The 16204-nt window shown below is 41.3% G+C and overlaps 1 protein-coding gene across 1 annotated transcript in view; it reads right to left on the reverse strand.

Moving 5' to 3' along the window:
• glra1 (glycine receptor, alpha 1) overlaps positions 1 to 16204 on the reverse strand; it is a 159536-nt gene that overhangs the window by 46131 nt on the left and 97201 nt on the right. Inside the window, exons 6-8 of the mRNA XM_053324163.1 lie at positions 13822 to 14045; positions 6480 to 6562; positions 4998 to 5135 (exon numbers count right to left, since the gene is read on the reverse strand). Coding sequence (XP_053180138.1) covers positions 4998 to 5135; positions 6480 to 6562; positions 13822 to 14045 — 445 coding nt within the window. The remainder of the gene's footprint in view (positions 1 to 4997; positions 5136 to 6479; positions 6563 to 13821; positions 14046 to 16204) is intronic.

Consider the following 16204-nt stretch of genomic DNA (forward strand, 5'->3'; position numbering starts at 1 on the left):
TGTCTCCTAAGATCAGGATATGATTTGAAGCAGCATAATATATTAAGATATTTTAACAAAGAATCAATGCATCTGTCATTTTTCTTGTGGGACTGTTTTTATTCCTCAAACAGGAAATACCATAAAAGGAAGTCATCATTATTTTGTGACTCTGAGGACTCAGTGACAGAGAAAAGAGACTTACATGTATTTATATAGCAAAGCTGTGGATTATTACTTGATTGTCTCTGTGCGTGCATCTGACTGTGTTTGCATGAGAATATGGATTTATATATATGTGTGTGTGTGTGTGTGTGTGTGTGTGTGTGTGTCTGTGTGTCTGTGTGTTTCTATGTGCGTGTGTGTGATGCTGAGTCGTGTCAAGGCTTTTCGTCTGGAGGTGGATCGTTCATCTCCTCAGTGGCGACAGCAGCCGTCAACCTCCGTGTGAGTGATGGCTCTGAATCTGAACTAATCAGCTTGTTGCACTTGCACACACACACACACACACACACACACACACACACTTCGAGCTGTCCTATGGTCATCTAAAAATGGATTTTCTTGTGACATATACTTTTTTTTAAGTTGTGGGTTTTCCACAGGAGTTTGATGGGCTTAACTTTTAAACATTTCTACATCTACTCATGATATTCAATCCCTGGTTCATGCATATATATATATATATACCTGGATCCTTTTCCAGTTTAAATGGCCGACATGAGGAAGAAGAACGTTAAGTAGAGGAAGACAGTTTGACGGTATGAGGTGTATTTTGAGAATAAAGTTGCAACATCTGGAGAAATAAAACATAATATAACAAGAAAGGTTGGACAGTTATGAGTAAAATCACTGTCATCAAATGCATTATGATTATTAAGTCATAATATTGCAAGAAAAATGAGTCATTCTGTATAAAACAACTAACTAGTTTGCAATCAGAGTATGTACAAGTGCAATCCTGGACCCCAGGAAGAGTAGCTGTTGCCTGGGTAACAGCTAATGGGGATCCAAATAAACTAAAACACATCTTTCTATAGTCCAGATGCTGGATCCAACAGAAGTGTTTCCTAAGGACTCTACAAAGTCACTGGATGTTACTGCAGATAACCTCTGGCTCTTTATAAGACTCATAAAGCCTTCAGTCATTTTCTGACGCAGTGACTTTGTTCTTTACAATGTCACATTTGCTTTATAACAGTTTGAAATGGTTCTATATCTGGAAATTTAGTTTATGTTCAATTACAGTAAATCCATGAAGGAGCCACAAAAAAATCCAAAAGACTTAATGGATGAAAGAAATCAATACATCTGCATATATTTAGAGTGAAAGGGGGAATATTCTACATTTCCAGGTTTTTATTTATATTCTAGCCCCTCAGTTCAGCCTCTTTCTGCAACAAGCCGTTTCAATGGCAACATCTACCATGAAACAAACTCTAGTCGTAGGATTTAATTCAAAATCAAAAATCTATACACTACATTTTTTGGGTGAAAGGGGGAAATATTCAACACATTTCCAGGTTTATATTTATATTTAAATTCTAGCCCCTCAGTTCAGCCTCTTTCTGCAACAAGCCGTTTCAGCTTGTAATCTCACAGATATCCACAGTTCCCAGAGGTGATATCTACCATGAAATAAATTCTAGTCGTAGGATTTCACAACTATTTTACATTCTTGACAATTTCTCAAATACACTTGTACATGCTCGAGCTGAAATCTGATCCAAAATATGAGAGTGGACGATGTGAAAAACTAACTTTTGACCCTCCTCCTTTCCTTCCCTTCTTCCTCCTTACTCCTTTCCTTCCTTCTTTCCTTCCTCTTTTTATCCTTATTCCTTTCCTTCCTTCCTTCCTCTTTTCGTCCTTATTCCTTTCCTTCCTTCCTTCCTCTTTTCGTCCTTATTCCTTTCCTTCCTTCCTTTCTTTCTTTTTTTCCTCCCTTCCTTCTCTCTTTAATTACTTCCTTCCTTCCTTCCCTCCCTTCCTCCTATCCTTCCCTCCTTCCTCCCTCCCTTCCTTCTCTGCTTAATTTCCTTCCTCTTTTCATCCTTATTCCTTTTCCTTCCTAACCCTAACCCTTCCTCCCTTCCTCCTATCATTCCTTCCTTCTCTCCTTTTCTTCCAGTTTTCCTTCTTCTCTTCCTTCTCTCCTTACTTCCTCCCTCTCTCCTTTCCTTCCTTGACCTAAGGACAACAGGAGGGTTAAGACTGTTAATTTCTCTGTAAGGTTTTGATGCCTTTAACTTTAGAGACAAGATGACTGTTTCTGTTTCAATGTGATTCTACTGTATAGAGGGGATAAATAAAACATCTCCAAACATCTACAGCTCTAATATTTGTGCCTTTTCTGTCTATTTCCTCATCTCCAGCTGATGTATTTATAAATATATGTTTTCTCTGGAGTGTAAGAATCGTGGACTGGCGAGGTGGACTGGACAGATGGTTTTCAGCTACACTTGGAAGACCTGGAGGGAGAAACAGAGCGTGGCGGCCGCCCCCGTCCTCGCCCGTCCTCTGTTCCATTCTCCTCGCTCGGCTCTGTCTCTTTTTTTTTTTTTTTTTTTGCTGCTGCTGCTGCTCTCACTTATTTCAATTCTTCAGCTTCTTTCTCACATGACTTGCTGTCCTTTTCTTTCCTCTGTTTTTATTTTGGAACATTTTCTCTTCATCTTTCTCTTCTCTCTCTCTTCTCCCCCCCCCCCCCCCTCTCTCTCTCTATATATATATATATATATATATATATATATATATGTTTGTTATTCTTTGCCCATTATCCTTAATTTCTGTCCTCTTTTATATTCTCCTCTGATTTCCACTCTTCTCTTCATCTACTGTCTTCACATTTTTCCTTATTTTATAATTCTCCACTCATCCTATTTTTTTTTATCTTCTACTTTGTGCATTTTCTTTCATGTCTATAACGATGTCTTAAGATGTACAATGGAGCTCATTTTAATTATTATTCATTATTCTTCATGTACATAGATAAAAAAACACTTCAGAATAATAAGAAAAAGTGAATAAATCAACATTTCTGAAACTGACTTTTCCAGCTCACATTGTTTTCCTCTTCAGTGAGCCACACTCAAAGTTTTGTGACAGTAGAAGGAAGAGAAAGAAAGAAAAAAAAAGATGTATATTTGGGGAGTACTGTATGCGTTTCCGTTTCAGTGTCCTCAGTTATTTCCTCATAGTCAAATAAAAATGAAATCCAGCCTGTGACTCATGCACCATGTTGGTCCTCCAGGCAGAAACAATTTTTGAACGTCTCCTTTACTTCATTTCAAAGTGCCAAGTCTTAATTCAGATAATATTCTCTCATCTTTGTATCGTGAGATTCATTCTTTCTTTTTCTCTCTTTCTCTTTGCCTTGAGTGCTGCTTTGTTTTCTTTCTCTCTTTAACTCCTCTATCTTTTGCCTCCCTTCTGTTTTTTTTTTTGTCTTTCTTTCCGTCTCTGCCTCTTTCTTCCTGTTACAGTGTAAAGCCCGGAGAGAGAGTGAAAGAAAAAGGAAAAACAGGAGGAGGGATGGAGGCTTAAGAATGAGAGAGAGATGCAGAGACAGGGATGAGGAACAAAATAGTAAGAGTAAACAGTATTAATGAAATAAAGAGAGAGATGGAACGACTGAAAACAAACACATGGCTGTATGTCTTTTTTTTGTGTCACTTTCATTCTTCATATTTTTCAAGTCTACAACAATGTTACTCTGCTGCACGAGTCGTTTTTGACTATTATTGAGCCTCCAAAGTCCCAAAGTGTTACTAAAATGAATGAAACAAAACATTCAAGCTTCTTCTTATCTTAAAGCCCTGTTTACAGGATGACATCATTGGTCAGCGTCTTCAAACACCATCACAAATGACCGTCAAGAAACACTGTCAAGAAAATATACAGGTCATGGTGCGTCTGTGCCATTCACATGTATGTAAATTGTGTGTTATCATAGACCGTATAAAAGAAATGGACGTAACATCCGTGACGTCACCCATTGGTTTATGGACTGCTGCTCGGAAGCCAATAGTTTCGAATCTAGGCAGCGCCATCTTGAAAATTTCAGGTGCATGCTGGGAAAAATAAAAACATGGATTCTACTTATATGGGCATGAGGCGGGGCCATGAGCGGAGCGGGGAGGTTGCTATGGTTGCGAGGGCTGGATCTCGAGGACATTGGGCAATCAACCTGTCAATCAGGACGTAGCCACGCCCTAATGCATACCCTGCTTTATCATCAAATATAAAATCAGGGAGGCCAACATGTCACAAATGAACATCATACTGCATTGAAGAAGGCTTTAAACTAGCGATTGAGACCACAAACACATTTTGAAAACGTTTACTGAGGTTAGAAATCAAGTGAGAAGTTGGTGAATTCTCCATTGACTTGTATAGAGACGGTCGCCCCCTGGTGGCCTTTTGATAGAATGCAGTTCTAAGTTACTTCCGTGTTGGCCTCATTTCAGAGGACCAGAACTCCCCGCCTGGGTGTTATTCATAGATTTGGTGCAAAATTAGCCAATTTTCATGCAAATAAGCCTCATTGCAAAAACAGTCTAATTCATAACAACCAGCGCTAATTTTTGACACCTTCAGATAGTTGATGTGCACACTCATTCCTCTCTTTCTGTCTCTATTTTTAAGATTGTGAGACTTGGATGATATTGAATTGATATTAAAATTATATTAATGGCGAAATCTACAGTCAGACATAAGGAGAGAGGAGATCAAGTGAGGTTGTGAGCTTATCTCAGACTTAAATACTAAAATAACAGCACTGACGGAGCTCAGGATCCATCCATACAGTGAGGAGCTGCTTTATTATATATAAACCAGGATGTGTGTGTGTGTAACAGCTGACCTGTAGGTGTGTAGCCAAACATAAAATATTAAATCACCGTCAGATCCAGTCACTCATCCATCACGGTGGGTTTTTACAACATCAAACAGACAGAAGAGAGAAGAGAGAATAACCTCCAACCAGCCAGGAGCCATATGTTTGTCTCCACACTCACCTGTGTTGTAGTGCTTGGTGCAGTAGCGCAGGTCCTTCTCCTCTTTGAGTAAGAACTGAGGTAGCGTCAGGCCGTCGGCCACCTGCACGGCGCCCTTCTCATCCCACTCGAATACGAGGTCGTTCATGGTGTAGCCGACTGGCACGGAGAGAAGAGAGAGAGAGAGAGAGAGAGAAGAAAGAGAGAGCAGGAGGTTAGAGTGTCTTCATCAGTGTGTGGGTCATTTCTTTTATTCATTCCCCCCCGAGGAGGAAGAAGCTGAGCTCTTTCTGTATGCTGGGTCACCTGGTGTGAGGTACGCCCCCTCCTCCCCCCTCCCCGCCCCCCCGCAGGGTTTGTGTGTGACCAGTTCAACATAAACTGGTAATTCTACTATCATGTTGTGTGTTAGCTCGCAGCGATGTCCACACAGCTCTCACACAGGTGCTGAACAGTGAACGTGGTCATTTTTAACAGAAGGACAGGAGGAAGGAAGGAAGGAAGGAAAGGAGTAAGGAGGGAGGAAAGGAGGATAGGAGGATGGAATGAAGTAAGGAAGGAAGGAAGGAAAAGAGGGAGGAAGGAAGGAAGGGAAGGAGTAAAGAGGGAGGAAAGGAGGATGGAAGGAAGGAAGGAAGGAAGGAAGGAAGGACAAGAGGGAGGACTTCCTTCCTTCCTTCCTTCCATCTTTTTAATGATCCGGCCCACATTAGATCAAATTGAGCGGTTTGTGGCCCTTGAATGAAAATGACTCCCCTGTTCTACACATTACATAAAAGGCAACTTTTGAGTGACACAGAGACGAAAAAGTAATGACTTTAACTCGTGCTCTGAACTATCCAATAAAATTTCACACAAGCTTAAATTCACTTCTGACCGGAGCCGATATTAATCAGCAGCTTAAAGACGTGATCACACGCTGACACCATGAAGCTCGTCCTTCTGATGCTGGGAAATCACAACTGACAACACCTATCACTATAATACCGGCTGAGTATCATATTGTTCTTTTTTTTTTTTAGGTTTCTGATCACTGACCCTTTACAGGAGTACAAAGCTCTTTGAACTTCAGCTCGGCTTTCTGTGATTCCTCTCACGTCTGTTCAAAGAATGAAGAGAATGAAAAGGCCACAGAGAAATCTATATCCTATCTCTCACCCTGCCAGCTGCTCACTGACTGATCAACTCATGCTCTCCCTCCGCGTGCCCCTCACTCTCTCTGTGTGTGTGTGTGTGTGAGAGAGAGCGAGAGAGAGAGAGAGAGAGAGAGAGAGAGAGAGAGAGAGAGAGTGTGAGTGTGTAAGAGGGAGAGAGAGAGAGAGTGAGTGTGTGTGTGAGAGAGAGTGTGTGTGTGTGTGTGTATGTGTGTGAGTGTGTGTGTGTGAGAGAGAGAGAGAGAGAGAGAGAGAGAGAGAGAGAGAGAGTGTGTGTGAGTGTGTGTATCTGTGTGTGTGTGTGTGTGTGTGTGTGTGTGTGTGTGTGTGTGTGTGTGTGTGTACTCACAGCTCTCCAGCTGCATTATACAGGTCTGGACGTCCATCGGGAAGTTCTTCAGATCCATGGGACACGCCAGGATCAGTGTTATTCTGCCAAAACACACACACACACACACACACACACACATACAGTATCACTTAGTATTAAGAGGATTATCCGGAGCTTTATCGGTGTTACTCAAGCATCCAGAGCCAGACCACCTCACTGATCACAGCTGGATCAGGACTCGAGGACTCGTCTGAAATCGATATCCATCTTCTCTTTTTTGATTTTCTATCTATTTATTTGCCTGCAGGAATGATCGGATTCAACAGCAGCCTCAAAGCTACTCAGTATTAGCATTACCAGCAGCAAATTTTCAATACATTAACATTTCATTTTGCACATAGTTTAATTACTTTAATGAAAAAAAGGAGCAAAATCTCAACAAAGTCAAACAAATCGATAAAACTAGTGATGAAGTTTAGATGAAAACATGTATATGATTGGCTGCACTATAAATTAAAAGATTAGTTAATGAAGTAACAAGTTGATCACTAGAACATTCATATACAACAACTCTGATGATTGATAATCATTTGTCATATATCTAGAAAAACTCCCCTGATCTTCCCAAATGAGACGATATGATGCCTTACTCTGTGTCCCTTCCTTCCTTCTTTCCTACCTTCCTTCCTTCCTTCCTTTCTCCCCTCCTCCCTTCCTTCCTTCCTTCCCTACTTCCGTCCTTCCTTCCTTCCTTCCTTCCTTCCTCACTTCCTTCCTTCCTTCCTTCCTTCCTTCCTCACTTCCTTCCTTCATTCCTTCCTTCCTTCCTTCCTTCCACAGTTTCAAACCTGGACCCTCTCTTCTTCTCTGTTGGAGGACTAACAGGATGAAAACCTGGACCCTCTCTTCTTCTCTGCTGGAGGATTAACAGGATGAAAACCTGGACCCTCTCTTCTTCTCTGCTGGAGGACTAACAGGATGAAAACCTGGACCCTCTCTTCTTCTCTGTTGGAGGACTAACAGAATGAAAACCTGGACCCTCTCTTCGTCTCTGCTGGAGGACTAACAGACTGAAAACCTGGACCCTCTCTTCTTCTCTGCTGGAGGACTAACAGAATGAAAACCTGGACCCTCTCTTCTTCTCTGTTGGAGGACTAACAGACTGAAAACCTGGACCCTCTCTTCTTCTCTGCTGGAGGACTAACAGAATGAAAACCTGGACCCTCTCTTCTTCTCTGCTGGAGGACTAACAGGATGAAAACCTGGACCCTCTCTTCTTCTCTGCTGGAGGACTAACAGAATGAAAACCTGGACCCTCTCTTCTTCTCTGCTGGAGGACTAACAGACTGAAAACCTGGACCCTCTCTTCTTCTCTGCTGGAGGACTAACAGAATGAAAACCTGGACCCTCTCTTCTTCTCTGTTGGAGGACTAACAGGATGAAAACCTGGACCCTCTCTTCTTCTCTGTTGGAGGACTAACAGACTGAAAACCTGGACCCTCTCTTCTTCTCTGCTGGAGGACTAACAGAATGAAAACCTGGACCCTCTCTTCTTCTCTGCTGGAGGACTAACAGAATGAAAACCTGGACCCTCTCTTCTTCTCTGCTGGAGGACTAACAGGATGAAAACCTGGACCCTCTCTTCTTCTCTGCTGGAGGACTAACAGGATGAAAACCTGTAGCTTGAGCAGGCGTAGCAGCAACGTGGGAATGAATCTTGTTTCATGCAAGGCTGATCCGTGAAACTCGGAAAATTAAAATGTTCGGGGCAGCCGGTCCCGCGTCGTGGTGACAAGTTAACTTTCAGAGTCTCAGGCACCAAAATTAATTACTGCTGTCACACGGAGGGAACGTATCTCCGCACAAGTCAACTAGAAATTAATGGAAAAGCCATTTTAAAAAAAAATAACTGATATGATGCATTACTGAAATTAAAGACATTCATTTTAAAATGAGATATCACACCATTTGAACAATATGACTGCTGCATTACAACCATTAAAGCTCAATATTTGTGGTTATGGAATAAATTGCCTTTTGGAGCAGTTTATTTAAAATTAGATCCACTGTAGAAGATGTAATCATCTCTGTTTCCACATATCATTTCACTTGTCACACATGCAGTTTAGCAATTATTATCAGTAAATTGTGTAGTTTGTAAATTGTAATAATAATAAATAAATAAATATAAGAGGAAAAAAACGGAAAATCAAGTCTTAGCTCTATATTCAAATCCATTATTTTTTAAAGTTTTTACTTACAAACTACAATTAAGTCAGTAATAAAATGACTTTATAATTATATATCAATAAATCACTTATATATATTTTAGAGTTACTTCATTACATCAAGCTTTATAGTAATAGATTATATATATATATTAACCCTTAAATACTGTTCATATTCCTTTATAATTAGCGTCTGTACCAAGTTTTGCATTTTTAGATTTGACTCTATTGCAGAATCACACTATATTAAGATCTTATGTTCTCTCCTCTAAACTGAGAATATACCAGCTATAATTATTTCTGTCATTTACTGAAAGTGAAGTATGCAACAATATTTTAATTACAGGTTTAATGATCCCCTTTAAACATCCTCTATGTGTAAACCAGCTGCAGAAAAATACATCATTTAACCCTCCTGTTGTCCTCAGATGAAGGAAGGGAGGAAGAGAGGAAGAGAGGAAGGAAGGAAGGAAGGAAGGGAGGAAGGAAGGAAGGAAGGGAAGAAGGAAGGAAGGAGGGAAGGGAGGAAAGTAGTAGGGAGGGAGGAATAAGGAAGGAAAGGAGTAGGGAGGAAGGGAGAAAGGAACGAAGGAAGGAAAGGAGTAGGGAGGATGGGAGGAGAGGAGGAAGGAAGGAAGGAAGGAAGGAAGGAAAGGAGTAGGGAGGGAGAAAGGTAGGAAAGGAGGGAGGAAGGAAGGAAGGAAGGAAAAGAGGAGGGAAGGAAGGAGAGAAGGAAGGGATGAAGGAAAGAAGGAGGGAAGGAGGAAAGAAGGAAGAATGGGGGATGGAGGAAGGAAAGAAGGAAGGAAGGAAGGAAGGAAGGAAGGAAGGAAGGACGTGAGGAAGGACCCACCATCACCATCATTCTCTAAATGATCTATAAGTCACTAAATACTTTCTACCACTACTTTCTAATTTCTAAAAATAGCTTGACTCCAGCTTGTGTTTGGTAGCCGTCAGCAGGTTGTCGTGATTTGGCTGCACACACTCAGTCCTTCAGTTCTGCTCTAACAGGACACCCGCTGCTACAACACGCACGTCCAGTCCGCCTCATGTACCGCATACACTCTGCTGCATCTGCACATTGTTACAAGCCGCTGACAGGATGCTGAATACCGCTTTTTACACACATGATGTTTTCTGCCTTCACTGATGTCCCACTTTTCTCAGGAAGAGTTAGAGCCTCATGTCTGCATCTGGGGTCTGTTAGAAGCCGCATCCTTTCCTACTACTCGTACTAACTCTGACGTCATTTGAAGTATGTAGTGTGTTTCAACTGTGTAGTATGTGATTTAGAGTATGTGAGAAGTTCCTGGATGGTTTACTAGATTCTCCAGAAATGCAGAGTATGCATCAAGAGCTGACTACTCACACTCACATTACCCAAGATGCAACGCAACTTCTGAAAAACCCCAAAATACAAACGTCACAGATCACCACCTCAGTGGTTTCAAGTTAGCTACAGCGAGGGTATGTTTGCTTCCTGTTTTCAAAATAAAAGCATCAATTCTATCATTATGATTTTCTTAATAATAAAAAGGCAACGGGTGTTTTATTTTGTGAAAATGACAGGAAGTGTGTTACTCGCTACGGCTAACTTGAGTGGCTCCGAATTCTCAGGAACAAAACTTTAAACAGGTGTTATTTGGACAAATTAGCGTCACATTGTGGATCTAAAGGGTTACTTTACTTTCTTCCTAAAAAGGTTAGAAATGTGGATAAAGTGGTTTATTTACAGAGTTAGAGCTAAAATGAAATCAGCCTCAGCCTGATGATTTCGGCTCGGGTAGGAACCAAATGCATTGTGGGTTATCGTGTAGTTTACTACAGTGTAAACGGTCTGCTTACTATCTGGTCATTTAGTGTGTACAGTATAGAAGTATATAGTATGTAGTATGCTGTTTTGAACACAGCCTGGGTTTGCTGGTTTAATATAAGTGAAAACCTTCATATTAAACTATGCTATATATGATATTTGTCTAAGTCAGCCTAGTTCAGGAGCTAATTGAGAACATGAGATGTACCTTCCACTACAAAAAGGCTCAACCCCTCTTATAATAAAGCTCATTCAACTCATGTCAAGATGTTTCTAGAGCCAACATGTCATTTTGTTTAATCCCAGCGCAGTGATCCGTCTCACAGGTTCAGTTTTATCCTTTGAAGTGAAGCCCTCCTGTGTCTCCAGAGAAAGTGAAAGACAAAATCCACTTTTCTTTCTCTAAGTATGATGCTCAGCTAAAGATATTATGACTTTCTTGAATTGCACTTTATTGTCGTACCCTCTTAATTTTAGTGCAAACTGAATGATTTGTCTTTCTTTTTAATAAAACACCTAGAAGAACACGTAGAATGATGATGGATGTATAGTATATAGATATAGTGCCACGCATGCACAAACAGGTCTACATATCACTTGAGTACAAGCATTGCATTTCTAGGAGTAGGAGATTGGACTACATATGAATCTGGTCGTTCAATCTCAACAAAAAAAAAAAAACCTCTTCACTTTCATCTCGGCAGCGACTCGGTCATCGGTCACGACTTCTCCTCTCGCTGCTCGACTGTTGAGCGATAAACATCCAAAAAACGGAGTAAACAACATTTACAAGACCAACTCCCCCCCCTTCATCCCTCCCCTCCCCTCCCCCCCCTCCCATCCACCTCCCTCCTCCCTCGAGATGGTTTAATATCCCGAGCCGCCTCCGAGATCAAACTGATCAAGAGAGGATTCATTCAGATGTTGTCAAGTTAAAAAATGAAAGTGGCAGAAAAGAGGAGTGCGGGGCTCATCCCTTTTTTTCTGACGATATTTATAAAAAAAAGAGCCAATCTCACTCCTCCTCCAGCCGGACAGGAAGGTGAAAACTGAGGTTGATAACGGATCAGACTCGCCGCTAGAATACTAACAGGCTGAGTAGATTACCATGGCTGCTGCGGCGTTTTCTCATTCGCCCCAGAGCAGAGGCAATAAAAGGGAGGAGGAGGAGGAGGTGGAGGCGGAGGAGGAGGCACCGGCAGGCTAAAAGGTTTGCCGGCTGAAGGCGGCTATAACTCTGAGAGCCTTGAATGGGAATGTCTTGGAGATACAAAGAGAAAAAAAAATAGTAGTGAGTGCAGCTCAGGAGGAAATAAAAACCTCCAACTTTGATGCAATAAGAGCCCTCTAAAGCGAGAGGATGAAGGTCTCTGGAATGCAATAAACAAGACGTAGAAGTGAGAGAGAGTCGCTCGCTGTTTTTCCATCATAGTTTTTGTAACTGATTGTTTCAATATAACCTCAAAACTTATAACTCTGCTCCTTCATCTTCTGTCGTGACTCAAAACTTTTTTTTAACCCTCCTGTTGTCCTCAAGTCAAGGAAGGAAAGGGAGGAAGGAGCGAGTAAGGAAAGAAGGGAAAGAAGGGAGGGAAGGAAGGAAGGAAGGAAGGAAGGAATGAAGGAAGGAAGGAAGGATGGAAAGGAGAAAGGAAGGGAGGAAGAAGGAAGGAAAGGAGGGAGGAAGGAAAGGAGGGAGGGAAGGAAGGAAGGAAAGGAGGAAGGAAGGGAGGAAGAAGAAAGGAAAGGAGGGAGGAAGGAGGGAAGGAAAGAAGGAAGGAAGGATGGAGGGGAGAAAGAAACAAGGAAAGGAGAGAGGGAGGAAGAAGGGAAGGAAAGAAGGAAGAAGGAAGGAAAGGAAGAAGGGAGGAAGAAGGAAGGAAGGGACGAAGAAGGAAGGAAAGGAGGAAGAAGGAAGGAAAGGAGGGAGGAAGGAAGGAAGGAGGGAAGGAAGGATGGAGGGGAAGAAGAAACAAGGAAAGGAGAGAGGGAGGAAGGAGGGAAGGGAGGAAGAAGGAAGGAAGGAAAGGAGGGAGGAAGGATGGAAGGAAAGAAGGGAGGAAAGAGGAAAGGAACAGAAAGGGTCAATTTGACCCGGGAGGACGACACAAAGGTTAATCTTATCTTATAGATGATAAGACTGATTTGTTTCACCGCTATCGAGCCTCTCTGCTTTTTTTTTTCTTTCTTTTTTTTTTTACAGGTGTAAAAAATGTTGTCAATTTCTGTTGCTGCACTTCGTCGGGTTTTCATCATCCTCCTTCTTCTATCTAAATCTGTCTTTAAGATTGAATGTGTTTAAAGTGAGTTTTTCTCCTTTCATTTCATCCACACACATTTACTGCTGGACTTTCTGTAGTTGGTGTGTTCCCACCTGCCAACCACCAGTCTGACTGATAGATATTAGTCTATGCAAATGTGAGAGGAGTCTAGGAGGAGATAATTAAGCTCGTCAATTACTCATCTAATGTTTGTGTGACAGGTCAGCTGCTGATTAATCTCAAAACTCAACAGTCACTCCACTTCTTTTCTGTTATGTCTGTCTGCATTTTAACGCTACACAGATTCAGGATAAGTGATTTCTTCTTTTTATCTTGCATGGTTGACTCTGTACCTCAGTTTGTGTGTTGAGACTTTGATTGATTTTTTATAAAAGGACCAAAAATGTCTGCACACTGTCTGATCACTTGCACATTATTTAACAACTTAAATCTGTGCTGATGAAGGTCTGAGGACTGAAATGTCTTTAACCCTCCTGTTGTCCTCAGTCAAGGAAGGGAGGAAAGAAGGAAGGAAAGGAGTAAGGAGGGAGGGAGGAAGGAAGGAAGGACAGAGGGAAGGGAGGAAGGAAGGACAGGAGTAAGGAGGGAGGAGCCTCAGTCTACCTCATCTGAAACCTCGAAATTAGGTCCATATGAAGAAATATGATTATATGACTTAAGAAGTTACAGGAACGACGAAAAATGAACAGCTAAACCTATTAAAACATAATATAGTGGTGAGAATGATCACATTTTCTATCATCTGTTGAATTTAATGCCAAACAAACAGGATCAGAATATTTTCCTGTTTTATGAAACTGCAACAAGAGTCTATGTTATGTATTATGTTATTTAAATACTGTCAAACTGTGAATATGTAGAGTAAGGCACCAATATCGTATCAAAAATTCAGTTTCAGTGTAAAAAGATCTACTAAGTCACAGTGTTTTACTAGATAAAGCAAATGAAATAATGGTTTTAAGCTGCAGTAATCAGTTTAATAACCAGACTTTCTCACAGTTGGAATATAAAAACCTCACACTGCCTCCATTTACCGTATGCTGTAAAGCACGTTGCCGTTTTTAGAGATACGTAGCAGCTTGTTGTCCGTGGTGACCTCGTGGAAGTTGGCCCCCTTCTCGTTGGCAAAGAACAAGTCAGGTTTCCAGATGGAGTCCAACATAGAGGGGTCGAGGTCCAGCGAGTCGTCGGGGTACTCGCTGTAGGCCAACCGAGGGTCGTTCCACTGCTGTCTCAAGAAGATGTTCACTCTGTAGTCCTGCAAGGAGACGGAGAAGCTTTAAAAAGGGAGGAAGAGCCAAAACCATGACTCACAGATCAGAGGAAGATAAAAGTCGAATCTCCAGTTCTGGATGCATGTACAGATAAGAACAGCTGAACACATATTTAATGACAAATATAAGCAATATTACTAAGAATACATTTACAGCAACACCATCGCCAATCATCAAAAAGACATCCGGTAAATTCCTCTGTGCTTCGGTTAAAGTTTCAATGCATTGTTAACCAATGCATCCACCAGGGGGCAGCGCAGAGTCAAACGTTTATGACAACAACAAACTCAAAAACAAACATGGCGACTGTGGAGGAGATATTGATAATGTTCCTCTTGCATAAAATACAAAAAGTTAAAGTTTTAAAGTTTCTAACCAACTCGTAAAACCTTTCCTCAAAAAGTTCCTCCATTGTTATTTCTTCTTCGTGTCTCACTAGAGCTACGTATCGAGTAGTGACAGCAACACTGCCCCCCCCCATGGTTTCCGGTGGTACTGCTCTGTTTGGTCCGTATCCGTAAGCTTTATGGAAACGTGCAGAAATACGGACGAAATGAATGCAGAGCACGGACAGAAGGCTCCATCTGTATCCGTATTTAACGTTGAGCATAAATGGGCCTTTAGTGATTTCCTATCTGGAACCTGTAAAGTTAAGGTTTGTCTGTTAAGGATGCAAACAATATTCTGTGGTGTCAGAATCACATTTTTGTGCATCTATCCAGCCTGAACTTGTCTCTAAAGGGCAACACACTCTGGCTTCAGATGGATTCGTATCAACGCTCTGCTGGAAAAATGAACAAGCTCATCCCAAGAGGTGCGAACACACAGAGGGTTTGAAACTTTCCAAACTTGTAAAATCCTGTATCTGATTAGTATAAACAGTATTGTGCAGGATTTTAGCATCTACTAACCCTTCATGCATTACCATTCAATGCATAAACACCCCCACCAATGAAGCCCCTTGTGTCACTTTAACGTCGGGCTGTTGTTGCTATGACTGCCGACTGACATTTTCTGCGAGATGCATCATCGTGGGCTAACATAAGGTCATCTGGATGCATCACTTTCCGAGGTTAGAGCACTTTCACTCTTCAGAAAAGCAGCAATTTTATCCAATTTGCTTACCAGATGGGAACATTTCTACAGCTGCTCCTTCGCTACTTCTTTTATCTGAATGATACTGCTTATGTATAATATGGGGATCAAATGAAAAGCATCATAAATGACCTTCCAAAGATGCTACCGAAGTGTTTTGAGGTGCTAGATCATATCACGCAAACTGGGACAGAACATTATTCTCACGGCGATAAGAGGTCCTTGCTTGAAAAATGTAATCATAGGTCTTTCTAAGCTGTTGAGTTTTGATTCATGTGGTGTTACTGATCTTTAGGAGTTATATTTGTAAGTTTTGCCAAGCAAATTCTTAACCGATAAATGTGGAACAAATTGACCCCATCTCTGTTGGACTGTTCCTTCCTTCCTCCCTCTTTCTTTAATTTTTCCTTCCTCCTTCCATACTTCTTTCCTCACTTCCTTCCTTACTCCTTTCCTTCCTTCCTTCCTTCTTCCTTTCTTTCTTTCCTTCCTTCCTTCCTTCCTCCTGTCCTTCCTTCCTTCCTTCCTTCCTCCTGTCCTTCCTTCCTTCCTTGACCTGAGGACAAAAGGAGGGTTAAAGAAAGAAAGGAGACAAAATGAAGGAGACAAATGGATAAATTGGTGTGAAATTTGAGATTTCTGCAATAGAAATGCATTTATTAATCTATTCACTCCAAAACTGTCTCATATTGGACACTATGAACACTATTCAGACCTGCATCAATTGGTAAAAAGAAAGATAATTTACTTCAAACCTTAATTCAATGCCATATTTTGGTGTATTTTAATTCTGTAGCTATCTTTTAAAATTCGAGGACAGGAAATAGATCCGAATGCAAAGCAACAAGCCACACAAATCGCAAGTGTTGCTTTTTCTCAACTTGTACAATCTCTCACCCCCCCCCCCCCAATATAATACTATCGCTTCCGCTGCTGCTTTCTACACCTTCGTCTATCACAGCCGAATCCTCTGGAGGTTGAAAATCTCTGAAGCAGACGAGGCAAGAAATTGATCTGGTGAAGAAATTTAATTACAACAAACTTATAA

Source organism: Scomber japonicus, chromosome 8, assembly GCF_027409825.1.
Source record: "Scomber japonicus isolate fScoJap1 chromosome 8, fScoJap1.pri, whole genome shotgun sequence".
Classification (NCBI taxonomy): domain Eukaryota; kingdom Metazoa; phylum Chordata; class Actinopteri; order Scombriformes; family Scombridae; genus Scomber; species Scomber japonicus.